Raw genomic sequence first — 12,589 nt, 5'->3', positions numbered from 1 at the left:
GCTCTGACAGAACGGCCAGCGAGACTTCCTGGCTTCTGGTTTGCCGAACACTCGTTCACTTTGTTCAAGTCTGTCGCCGAAGACTGTGATATCTCATTCAATTTATTCGAGTAAGTTTCCATAAGTGAAATAATTAGTGCATATATATGTAAGAGTATTTAGTGAATATGTGCAACGAAACTGCAGCTAATAAACAATTTAATTTATAAACAAATATGCAATTTGAACGCACAATCGTGGCGTGTTCCAGTGCATGTGTGTGCAGCCTCTTGAAAAAATTAACCTCTAGCGTGGCTACCAAAGTGAAAGGTGCTGACGGTGGCAAAGTGATGCGAAAAGCAAACACGTGGCAGCGTGCACACTTTAAAGAGAATTAGTGCTGTGGCCAAAGCAACACGGCCCTTGCCAAGCCGTTTCAATTTGTTCTAAACAATTCTTTCCAAAATGCGTCATTTTATTCCGCAATATGGTGTAATTTGTTTTAATTTTCTTTGCCACACCCACTTGACATGTGAGGCATCGATGGATGGGTCGTCGTTCATTAGTGCCGCTAATTGTTCCATCAATTAATACCTGTTCTGTTCTGCAAACGCACAAAACATCGCTGAAACGGAGTGCTGAAAACGTGCTTTTCGCATGCGTATATATGTACGCTTTCAGCTTTCTCTACATGGAAAATAATTTCAAAATGGCGACCCATGGTGTGACTCAAGTGGCCGGATATCTTTCCTAGCAACACGCGAAAATCTCGCAAATCTACTTATTCAGCACGCTGCCAATTGCCAGCTGTTGTGAAATAAGGTGGACCCGCATTTTCGAAGCATTTACTTGACCTCTTGCGTGGGCCTTCTCTAAAACGGCTCTGTATGCATTCGGTTCTTGAAAATTTTCTTTCTCTTTCGTGCCACCGCGGCGATCGTTTGCCTTTGCACAAGTCACATTCACATTGCTATGGGTCGTCGCCATTTTCTTTGCTTTCTCCCTCGCTCTCCGGCCGGCAACTGGCGTCACAGACACACACACACACACACATGCATGGAGCACATGTATGCATGCGAATAAAAATGAGATTAAATTTGCTGGAAATTTCTTTGTGCATATGTATTAAATTTAGCAACTCGATTTACCATGATGATTATTTTCAGTTCTGCTACTGAAGAACTTTGACGATAGCATAAATACCAAAACACTGAAAAAATCGAGTTTGCTTTTATAATGGTTCAAATAAATAGGTTGTTCTTTTTTGTTGTAAATTTGCATGTACATTAATGTGTATGCGGTATGCGTACTTTCATTGTTCAACAATTAGTTGTCTGTTCTGTTTCCTCCCCCTCTGGCTGTTTTTTTTTTCCACCAAAACCACATGCGGCGGCTGCGCTGCACCTAACCTAACCTCAAACTGCTTGCGAGCGATGAGCGAAAAAAAACACGTTTTGTCTGTGCGGCGGTTGTGAGGTTAGGTTTTATGGCTGCGCTGGCACGCAAGGAAAAAGTCGAAAGTACGAGAGCCGATTAGATTTATTTGTAGACAACGAAATTTATTTGTACCACTAACTATGAAATTAATTAATAATACAATTCCTATCCAATTGCTAACGAAATTGTTTACCCATTTGTTTCTTCCCCTCGTTACCGCGCCTGTTAAACCTGATTTCCAAATTCTACCTGCTGCACGCTGTCCAACACACACCACCCGTAAACAACCCACACACACGCACACACAACTACAAACAAACGAACGTGCAGCTCTCCTATAATCCAACATGGGCAAGGAAAAGATTCACATCAACATTGTCGTCATTGGACACGTCGATTCTGGCAAGTCCACGACCACCGGTCACTTGATCTACAAGTGCGGTGGTATCGACAAGCGTACCATCGAGAAGTTCGAGAAGGAGGCTCAGGAGATGGGCAAGGGCTCCTTCAAGTACGCATGGGTTTTGGATAAATTGAAGGCCGAGCGTGAGCGTGGTATCACCATCGATATCGCCCTGTGGAAGTTCGAGACTGCCAAGTACTACGTCACCATCATCGACGCTCCCGGCCACAGAGATTTCATCAAGAACATGATCACTGGTACCTCCCAGGCTGATTGCGCTGTCTTGATTGTGGCTGCCGGTACTGGTGAGTTCGAGGCTGGTATCTCCAAGAACGGCCAGACCCGCGAGCACGCCCTGCTTGCCTTCACCCTGGGTGTGAAGCAGCTGATCGTTGGTGTTAACAAGATGGATTCGTCCGAGCCACCATACAGCGAGTCGCGTTATGAGGAAATCAAGAAGGAAGTCTCTTCGTACATCAAGAAGATCGGCTACAACCCAGCCGCCGTCGCCTTCGTGCCCATCTCTGGATGGCACGGCGACAACATGTTGGAACCCTCTACCAACATGGGATGGTTCAAGGGATGGAAGGTGGAGCGCAAGGATGGCAACGCTGACGGCAAGACCCTCATCGAAGCTTTGGACGCTATCCTGCCCCCAGCTCGCCCAACCGACAAGGCCCTGCGTCTGCCCCTGCAGGATGTCTACAAAATTGGCGGTATTGGAACAGTACCCGTCGGTCGTGTGGAGACCGGTGTCCTGAAGCCAGGCACCCTTGTTGTGTTCGCTCCGGCCAACATCACCACTGAGGTTAAGTCTGTTGAGATGCACCACGAAGCCCTCGTCGAGGCCGTTCCCGGTGACAACGTTGGCTTCAACGTTAAGAACGTCTCCGTCAAGGAGCTGCGTCGTGGCTACGTTGCTGGCGACTCCAAGTCCAACCCCCCCAAGGGCGCTGCCGACTTCACCGCTCAGGTCATCGTGCTGAACCACCCTGGCCAGATCGCCAACGGCTACACTCCAGTGCTGGATTGCCACACCGCTCACATTGCTTGCAAGTTCGCTGAGATCAAGGAGAAGGTTGACCGTCGTTCCGGCAAGACCACCGAGGAGAACCCCAAGTTCATCAAGTCTGGTGATGCTGCCATCGTTAACTTGGTGCCCTCCAAGCCTCTGTGCGTGGAGTCCTTCCAGGAGTTCCCTCCTCTGGGTCGCTTCGCTGTCCGTGACATGAGGCAGACCGTTGCTGTCGGTGTCATCAAGTCTGTCAACTTCAAGGATGCCTCCGGTGGCAAGGTCACCAAGGCCGCCGAGAAGGCCACCAAGGTCAAGAAGTAGCTGGTTTGCTCTCACTCAACAATAGTAGCAGCAGCAACAAGCGGAAGCGCAAGCAGAAGCAGCAAGCATATAACCAACAACCTAATGCAGACACAACCAACACTCAACAACACCAGCAACCAGCACAACAACAGTAGTATAGCAAGAACACCTGTCCCTGTCCTGAGCAAAATGAACGATAAGATGAAGTTCCACAGAAAGCTAAAGTTTAATTTTTTCCATCGAAAAGAGTTTCGTAGGATACGAATGTCAACAAACGCTGTCGAAGCCGCCTAAATTGGATGCTGGATGATTGATTGGCGGGAACACACACGAAGAAACAAGACCACTCCTCCTCCATACATCCATTTATATCGATTAAAATTAACCTTTATACTTTGATTTGTATCATTTATCTTACCCTCCTTTTGCACACACACACAACTACTTTGTATACATGAAAAAAAAGAACCAGAATAGAAGCGATAACTTTATTTACAAAAAATAAAAACCCTATTTTTGTATTTATTCTTTTTTAACCATCTTTTTGGTTTGTTGATTTTCAGTCAGCGCTTTATTTTTCTTCCACACACACCGCCGCCACGCACCGCCCACACTGTCGTCGATGCCACAAAGTACAAAGTGAATCTGAATCTAATTGAAAAGTACAAGATATCAATGAAATAAAACTGACAACACAATATACCTCAATCGCTCCAATAAAGTGAACATTTGCCATTAAAGAGACTAAAAACTAAGTTGTTTGATTTCCATCCCGCCCACATTCTTATAAAAGTACACAGAAATCGTACGAATAAATTTTTTTTTTTTTTTCGACTACATTTGTTTGTCAATTATCAAGAACAAATTACTTAACAATATTGTGGTCTATTTAAACTTAAATGTGGACTAAATATATTATCAAATTTCAACTCATTGGGAAATTCGGTTTACAGAATTTTGTCTGAAGAACAATGATAAAACAGAACAGAGGTTGACACCTATTTGTCCATCACCAGTGGTGGATCATTATAATTGGCTTTTAGGGCAGTAAGACGGGTCGCCCTTGGATCTTCGTACCTGATGCCGCTGGGCGTTACAATGGCACTCTTCATTAGGTATTTGCCGAACTTTTGGATTTGCATGGATGTGATACTATCCAGCACCCAGTAGGGCGTCAGATAAAGGCGCTCGTCCACTACTCGTCGTTTGTCGCCAATAATGTATTTTGCCTTGAAGCGATTCTCCGTCAGTCTGGCGCCGCCCAGCAACAGCAGCTCCTTCATGTTGTTGAACTCGATGGGCCGGCAAAGGGGAGACACATAGAAGGTTTCCATGTAGCGGAAGAGCTCGCAGTGGTAGTGGATGCCAAAGGCCTGTCGCTCAGTGCGGCAAATCTGATTTGGGTAGATGGTGATGTTTACTAGCTCGTCATGGACTAGTCTGGCGACTCACCTCAACGGCACGGGAGAATTTTTTCAATTCATATTTTTCTTCGTTTACCCATTTGCCGACACGCAGCGATTCCAGGATCCAGTCATAGTCGACAATCCAGACGCCACGCATGAGTCCGCGAAGGAGATTCAGCGTGCGGCGCGGCTCCAGGCTAACCAAGTGGGTGGTTCGGTTGGTCACAGTGGGATCCAGCCGCATTCCACGCAACCTCCGTATGGCCTGAGGTTAAAGGCAACGAATTGAGTTGAGTTGTGGTAGGATTAAGGAGGGCCCCGGTGCATCACGCACTGATACGGTTTATTTGAGTATGGGATGGCGTTACAAATGAAGGGTTGCTACAAACTAACTGCGTGTTGTTTATGTTTCATAAATAATTATTATGGGCAATTAACGATTAATGAATATGCATATTTACGAGAATTTACAAACAAAACTAAGCTACGCTAAGATTTATAGTCGAGTCTACCGACCCAACTCTTACTACAGAGGCTAGGCTACCAAGGTTGGGGCTCAGTTGGTGTCTCCACAGTCTTACCAACCTTTTGAATCACCTGGACCTGCCCATGATGCATGTTCGTGTGCACCAGAGTACGGATCACAGTTGAACGGCGATTGCTGCTCGGCGTTTTCTCCGCTACTGCAGCTACTTCAATTCTGGAGGATGTATCCACGTCTTTGAAGCCATCCACGGAGCCTTCGGGTGTGAGAAATTTATCAGTGCTTTCACGTTCAACATGAGCAGCAGGACAGCTTAAATCGGAGGAAGAGCAGGCGGGTACGGGAACTGCCAATGAACGACGACGCTTTTTTGCTGATCCGTTGGGTGCATTTTTTCCACTAAGACTTAAACGCTGCTTGTAGTTTGACTTTGGGGGTGAGATCTTTACCACTTCGTTCGGGGTGAATAGACGCCGCCTCTTTGGTTCACTCGGGGGATCCTCCACCGCCAGAGGTTTGTCCGTCGTCACGACTAATTTGTCGCACTCTCCCAACTCCGCCTGATTGGCCAGCACCAGGGACCGACGATGAGATGAGTTCAGTCTGTCAATTCCCTCGTTGATCACCTCCATGTCCATGTTGAAGATGGTGCGCCTTCGATTTAAGGTGGTGCTGGACCTGCTGCTGGGCAGGCGAGTCGAGCTAAACAGCGGCGGTGTCGAGTGCTCATCTAGAAGTGCGGACGTTTGCATAGTCACATTGGACAGCGATTTTCTGGCCGTCACATTCAGCGGCACGTTCTCGTTTTGGTATTCTTTGCTGATCTCCATAAGCTCTGAGGTGTACAGGGTGCCACGCTTGTCCGCCCGATGAAGAACTTTCGATGGCATTTCGACGCTTATTTCCAGCGAATGTTGAACGAAATCGGTCTTGTTAAGTTCTTTTGCAGCTGCCATGGACTCGTCCAAGTTGGTTATCAATGATGTCTTACAATTCGACTCGGTAGCATCCCCAGCAGGTTCTTCGGCTATCGGATTCTTGTCCTCATCTATGGGAGCCAGCTCCTCGGCAATTGATGCAAATGGATCTTTCGGTGCCAATTCCACAGTTTCCTTGGCAGCCTGTAGCAATGAGCTGCGACGACGTGTCATTCGTGACTCTGGCTGTTGAGGCGGCGCAGCATCAGTATTGACGGCCATGACAATGTGCGCTGAGCTGCGGCGACGATTCTGGCGTGGCTCTGGCTCTGCCTCTGCAGGTGGAGGAGCTCCCGCAGTAATAGTCATGGGAATATGGACCGAGCTGCGGCGGCGCGTCACTCGTGGCTCTGGCTCTGCTGCAGCATTCGCATTGCTCGCTATGGGAATGTGAGCTGAGCTGCAGCGACGCAGCGTGCGTGGCTTTCGAGGCGGAGAAGCCTCCTCATTGCTTGCCAGCATAATATGCGCCGAACTGCGGCGGCGTGTCATCCGTGGCTCTGGCTCTGCAGGCTGAGAAGTGTCCGCATTGCTAGTCATGGGAATGTGCGCCGAGCTGCGTCGGCCACTGGTGCGTACCGGCGTAGTCACAGGAGTGGGCTCTGTTGTGCTACGGCGGGGCCGTGGTTTGGCAGTCTGCGGCAGCTCATCGTTGCCTGCTTTCTCATTAAAGTTCAAACTCTTCTGGGCCTGCGGTCTTTGGTTGGAGGCAACTCCAATTTCCAGAGGTTTCTCTTGCAAGGTAGGTGTGCCCAGAGGCAATGGCGTATAACTGCCATTGGATATCCTGTGAGAAACGAATCGGTTATGGGACGACACTCTCAGTAGATGACAAGGACTAACCTGTTGAGCAGTTTAGTGGCTGGCGACTCTGCCGCCTCTTCTCCGGCCAGTTGCTTGTTGTGGTTGAGAGCCTTAAAGAAACGGCTGATGTCATTCTGTGAAGGAACAAGATCAAACAAGATTAAACAGGATTACTGTAGCTTACTCTTTAAGATCGTACCTTGGCCGCTGTGGTTGGCGTTCCCAAAGCGGTTCGCTTGCTGCCCGATCCTGGGCCATTGTCGCTCGATGATGTGGGGGTGACTGGGCGTTTGGCCGGACGTTTGATAAGAAGTTCCGAACCCGGTTGCATGCACCGAACACGCTGCAAAGGATGTGGCAGTTGATTAATAACTGAGTGCGGCCGGTGAGCTTAATTACGATGGAGCTCACGCCCTTCTTGTTATTGTTTCTGCTGCGGCAACTGACTCCGACTCTGTCAGTCACGTTGGCTAAAAACACTGTTTTATTTGTTTATAACTACGTGATACCAGTGCCGTTACTGGCTTTTGTTTAATCTCTCTAGCGCTTATCTCCTTACCGCTCACTGGCTGTCAAGAAGGGAAGATACTCTCGGGTCATCGATAGTTTATATGTTTTTTCAATAAAATTGTTTACAAAAAACATTTTATCTACTAATTAACCAAAACAGATGTCTGTACAATAAATATTAGTTGTGGCAAGTTCAAACGCATGCCAAAGAAATCATCGTTTGAGTCGCTTCCATCACCAATTATCGGACACTAGAGACGATATACTGCTGCGATACTACCGATAGTTCAACAGCTGCTGCTGCTAGACTCCAGCGCCGCTGCGCCCTATAAAAATTGCTTTTGGCAGGGCTGTCAGCTCAGTCATTTCCCACTCCTCTGCGCGCTCAATTAGTTCTTAAACTTAGTAAACACCAACAGTATTACGCATTTCCATTTAAATTTTTGTCAACCCACACACACACATCTGTTCCGAGAGGCTTCCTCGAGTGAGCGATAAGCAACAAGTGTTCACCGACCCATTCAATACGCCAAAGAAGGAGAAACTTTAGAAAACAAAACTATACTATTATTGTTCGGTTCTCCAGCTGCTGCGCAAGCCTTTTGTTTATTCTGCTGAAATACTAGACACGAATCAGTGCACGGTACGGAACGTGGCACTTTGTTTCGAGGGTGTGTGCATCTCTGCTGTAAGAGCAAGTAAACAATTAACAGAGAAGAAGATTCTGGCAGTGGAGCGAGCGACAGCTAGGGAAGCAATTAAGAAACTTGTTTTCCCCAACTGCTAGCCAGAACTCCGATAAGTGTCTCAGCCGCAACACGTACATACCTAATTTATAGTAGAGACTATACCCAATAACAATACCAGGCAGCGGCTAGCACAGAAGACATAATGATTGCCGGCTACGGACCCGTAACTCAGGCCCTGCTGGGCACCCTGCTCACCTGGGGACTGACGGCCGCCGGTGCCGCCCTGGTGATATTTGTGCGCGGTACGCAGAGAAGGTCGCTGGACGCGGCCCTTGGCTTTGCGGCTGGCGTCATGATTGCCGCCTCGTTCTGGTCTCTGCTCAAGCCGGCCATTGAAATGGCCGAGAGCTCTCACCTGTACGGAGTGTACTCGTTTTTGCCCGTGTCCGGTGGCTTTCTGCTTGGATCCTTTTTCGTCTACGGCTGCGACAAGCTGATGTCCTATCTGGGCCTGAACAGCACCAAAATGATGATTCAGATGACGCAGTCGAGCAAGGACAAGGCGGACATTGCCATCGAGGACCTGAAGCGGAATGGCGCCGGCGAACGCCTCGCCTCCAAGAGTTTGGAAAGCTTCTCCGACTGCTTGAGCGTGCAGCACAGCGGCGAGTCGCGTCGCCGCAAGAAGGGCAGCATCAACGAGATGGAGCAGTGCACCTACACCACCACCGAGGAGGAGAAGCGCGCCGAGGAGGCGCTCTCGCAATGGAAGCGCATCATGCTGCTGGTGGTGGCCATCACCGTGCACAACATTCCCGAGGGATTGGCGGTGGGCGTGAGCTTCGGAGCCATCGGCACCTCCAACTCATCCACGTTCGAGAGCGCCCGCAACCTGGCCATTGGCATTGGCATTCAAAACTTTCCAGAGGGTTTGGCCGTCAGTCTGCCCCTGCATGCCGCCGGCTTCAGTGTGGGACGAGCTCTGTGGTACGGACAGTTGTCCGGAATGGTGGAACCCATCTTTGGTGTGCTGGGCGCCGTGGCTGTGACGTTTGCCAACCTCATACTGCCCTATGCGCTGTCGTTTGCGGCCGGAGCCATGATCTACATTGTGTCGGACGACATCCTGCCTGAGGCGCATGCCAGCGGCAATGGAACGATTGCCACGTGGGGCACTGTATCCGGATTTCTGATAATGATGTGCCTTGAGGTGGCGCTCTCATGAGAGGGGGGGCTTCCGATACCAAAACTAGAAAATGCCTGCCTCGCTCCGCCGGCGCAGGACTCGCAACATAGTGTAATGCAAGGATTCCATTGTACTTAACGCTTATTCCTTTTATGTAAATAGAAACCGACTCGCGCATGTGTGTGCATGCAGCATTGTACAAATCTCAGAAATACGTGGGCCCCGGCAGCGCCACGTGGACCCGTGCCCAGCAGCAAGCAGTTCCCCGTAAACGTGAATCTAATAATCTAACTTAGAGTTAAATGTTCCATAAATATGCCAGACGACTGGGCCTGCACAGCACTGTATCTGCATCTACGAGTGCATTCCAGCAAAATATGTAAATGAGGCGAAGATCTGTTGTATTCTCGGAAAGAATACAAACAGACGTGCATCTGAATTAGGTTTTAAGTTGTCAGCAGCGACCAGTGTGGCTTGTATGTTTTTAAACTGTCTAATATGTAAGCAATAAAACGTAATGTATGCAAAACGATCAGTGCATCTCATCTCCAATCTGTCCAATCCTGGACAGGCTTCCTTGGCCCGTCCAACAAGTTCTGGCCGTGGCCCAACGATACCCTGATAAGCTGCGCCCCGGGCCTCGCGCAAATTAAATTAGATAACACGACGCCCGGCACCAACAAAGTGCTTGACAATGGTTGTCACTGATAACAATCCGTCAGACACGAAAGAGTTCCCAATACGCGGCGCCCTGTGTTTGGGGTACGTGCAATTTCAGACGGCCCATGGCCCTGCGTTGATTCGGTATTTATTCCGGATTAAATAATCATTTTCACATCCACAAGTGTCGCGAAGCCACAGTCACAGTCGCCTTTGGCTGGCTAAAGGCCCAATCTGGGTCGTCAACACAAGTGGCTGATAAGACTCGGGGCGGCTATCTGTTGAACCATTTCCTCGTACACTTTTAATGGGTTTATTTCTACAATAAAGGAAACTATTTAAGCCCCGAATGACCAATTAAGTGGAGCCAATGCTTCTGTTCGAACACGGCCATAAACTGGTACTTCATCATTATTGATTGCCTCTATGTTTAGCTGCTTCTATTTTCCCCCTAATTCACACATACATATCGTGATAATAGCGCGTCGAACTTTGGCTGACAATTATGATTGATAAAGTTGGGAACATTAGATATCAAATGAAGGGAACCAACCAAAAGCTTCTTATCTATGTACATATGTATGTATTCCCCCAGCCCAGCCCATCACAGACAAAAAATTAATCTCCACTCACCGTTATCTTGCCGTACAGCTCGGGATACTCATACTTGTGCAAGTTGCTGATGGGAAACTTTTCGGGTTCGCAAATCCTTCGTTGCACCTTGCAGGCCTCAATCCACAATATGGAGACAACTGGTATTTTCCACTCCATGGCCTTTTTGTAGGTCGAGAGTAGACCATCCTTAAAGACCACATGCGTGGTGTTGCTGGGCGCAAAAAGAGCGAGAACTTGCTTTCAGCACGAGATTCAACTGGTATCGAGGCGAAATATCTGTACTCACCGCAGCAGACGATCGTTGACCTGGGCCCCCATTTTGGCAATGATTGTCTTGACACCATCGGAACGATTGTCGTTGCCGCTACGCACCTCCACATAGACCACAACCGGGCTCAGGATCTCCGGGAGGGAAGGCGGTGGCTTGGGATTACGCTCGTCGGCAGAGATGATATTCTGTTCGGTATGCGACACATCAAACACATTGTATGCGGTTTTGGTGGGACTTCTGCACGACAAAGGACATTAGTTTCTCTCGCACGTGGATAAAGGCTTAACTTACTTTAGAGCGCGTATGGCACGCATTCGAAGTGTAGCGCTGGGGCTGTTGAGATCATTCTGGAGACGCGCCCAGTGCCCGCCCTGCTTGGACGTGGGCGTTGTCACACCATTCGATGGCATTACAGAAGGTCCTTTGCTGACAGAACCACGCGTCGTCGGTTGTGGAACGGCCCGGGGCACGGGACAAGGTTGAGACGTTTTCGCTGGACTAGTATGTACTTCAGGCATCTTCTCAGCGGCACGCAACGTGTCTATCCAAGAAGAACAAATCTGGTTAGCGATTTCTGGATCAATTTGCCACATTGTTTCTGTTTCAGTTACTACTAATTTTGATAGCTTCGTATCCAAAATATTTACTTAATAATACACAAAAACAAAAACAACAATAACACAAAGCCAACCTGCTGCATAGTGAGGCTGATTGAGACGCTTGGGGGTGAGATTCGAATCAGGCTGCTCTTGCAATGGGCGACGCTGTGGTGGCGCAGCGTGCTGCATTTTCAGCTTTTTCTGTTCCGCGTTGGCCACGGTCGCCTCGTAAGTCATCGTTTTCCATGAGGGCTTGCGTTGCACGAACTTATCCATGGCCTGCAGGGGTTTCCACACGCGCTGTTATTGCACAAATTGTTTAGAAAAGTCGCGCCAAAAATATAATGAAGTAGAGGTGCCAAACCATCGAGGGCACTATCGATAGGATCGATATTTTACTGCTAGCCTCTACTATCGACGGTTTTGCGACTATCATGATAGTATCGAGCTACAGTCGTTGCGCTTTTGATATGTTTGGATTGGCTGCTTTCGGACCTCACGCAGGGGCCTAATTTACAATGGCGTCCTAAGGTTTCAATGGTTTTTTATATTATTTGAGCCCAACGATAGTACGATTGTTTCCAAAAACTACGATGGCCAACTACAAGTGACGCCATAATGAAGCTATGTGCTAAGTATACCCTCAGACCCTCAGCAATACACCGAAATATACCTTCTCATTTTCAAAATATACCGTAAATATACCGAGGAAAATCATATTCATCACTTTTAATATTCGATTTCATATTACTAGCTAGTTAAGACTTTAACAACTGAAAATATCATTTCATCAGATAGATTAATTAATTTTCTACAATTTGGCTTTTGTCAATGATTCCCATTTCTTGGGTTGGCTGGGTTATTCAATCCTAAGTATCATTTACGCGTAGTGACATATTTTTGACCTAGATTAGTCAGTGTCAGTGTGACCGCGGAAAGACGAACTTAAGCCACTTAGCCCCCTCCATTTAACCAGTTGAAAATCTTGAGTTACACCGCGGAAAATAATACTGTTTGTATTATCCATTTATGACCACGATATCTTTCACCTGAAATGCGTAATTTTTTGTAACACAATGGGCTAAAATTTCTCAGTCGATGTACGGAAATACGCACTCAAAAATACCGAAAAATACTCGGTATTTTTTGTATAGAACAATTATACCTTCCAACTGGCGCCATCTGGCATAGGTACAAAAAACTTACAACCGATTAAGCTGTAATCGTTTCAGACCGCTCTTCTCTGACAAA

General features: G+C 47.8%; 3 protein-coding genes and 1 non-coding gene across 4 annotated transcripts; 3 read left to right on the top strand and 1 right to left on the bottom strand.

Annotated features, from left to right (window-relative positions):
- The first annotated feature begins 3 nt into the window (after positions 1-3).
- LOC111074312 (elongation factor 1-alpha 1) lies at positions 4-3,461 on the top strand. The gene is made up of 2 exons (XM_022367041.2): positions 4-110; positions 1,747-3,461. Exon 2 carries the CDS (start codon positions 1,764-1,766, stop codon positions 3,153-3,155), a length of 1,392 nt encoding a protein of 463 aa, XP_022222733.1. The 5' UTR covers positions 4-110; positions 1,747-1,763; the 3' UTR covers positions 3,156-3,461.
- Positions 1,124-1,196, top strand: LOC121404161. Its single transcript, XR_005967770.1, has one exon. It is a non-coding gene; the product is annotated as a small nucleolar RNA snR61/Z1/Z11 (small nucleolar RNA).
- A 496-nt stretch (positions 3,462-3,957) lies between the features above and the next one.
- On the bottom strand, positions 3,958-11,657 carry LOC111074311. The gene is made up of 9 exons (XM_022367040.2): positions 11,431-11,657; positions 11,031-11,280; positions 10,755-10,976; positions 10,487-10,679; positions 7,008-7,151; positions 6,848-6,942; positions 5,129-6,791; positions 4,590-4,808; positions 3,958-4,531 (listed from the first exon to the last, which is right to left on the bottom strand). Exons 1-9 carry the CDS (start codon positions 11,612-11,614, stop codon positions 4,136-4,138), a joined length of 3,366 nt encoding a protein of 1,121 aa, XP_022222732.2. The 5' UTR covers positions 11,615-11,657; the 3' UTR covers positions 3,958-4,135.
- Positions 7,668-9,736, top strand: LOC111074313 (zinc transporter ZIP11). The gene has a single exon (XM_022367042.2). It carries the CDS (start codon positions 8,210-8,212, stop codon positions 9,230-9,232), a length of 1,023 nt encoding a protein of 340 aa, XP_022222734.2. The 5' UTR covers positions 7,668-8,209; the 3' UTR covers positions 9,233-9,736.
- Positions 11,658-12,589: the final 932 nt, after the last annotated feature.

Source organism: Drosophila obscura, unplaced genomic scaffold, assembly GCF_018151105.1.
Source record: "Drosophila obscura isolate BZ-5 IFL unplaced genomic scaffold, ASM1815110v1 contig_186, whole genome shotgun sequence".
NCBI classification, from domain to species: Eukaryota; Metazoa; Arthropoda; class Insecta; order Diptera; family Drosophilidae; genus Drosophila; species Drosophila obscura.
The sequence above is the reverse complement of the archived record's forward strand: the minus strand, read 5'-3'. Positions and strand labels throughout refer to the sequence as shown.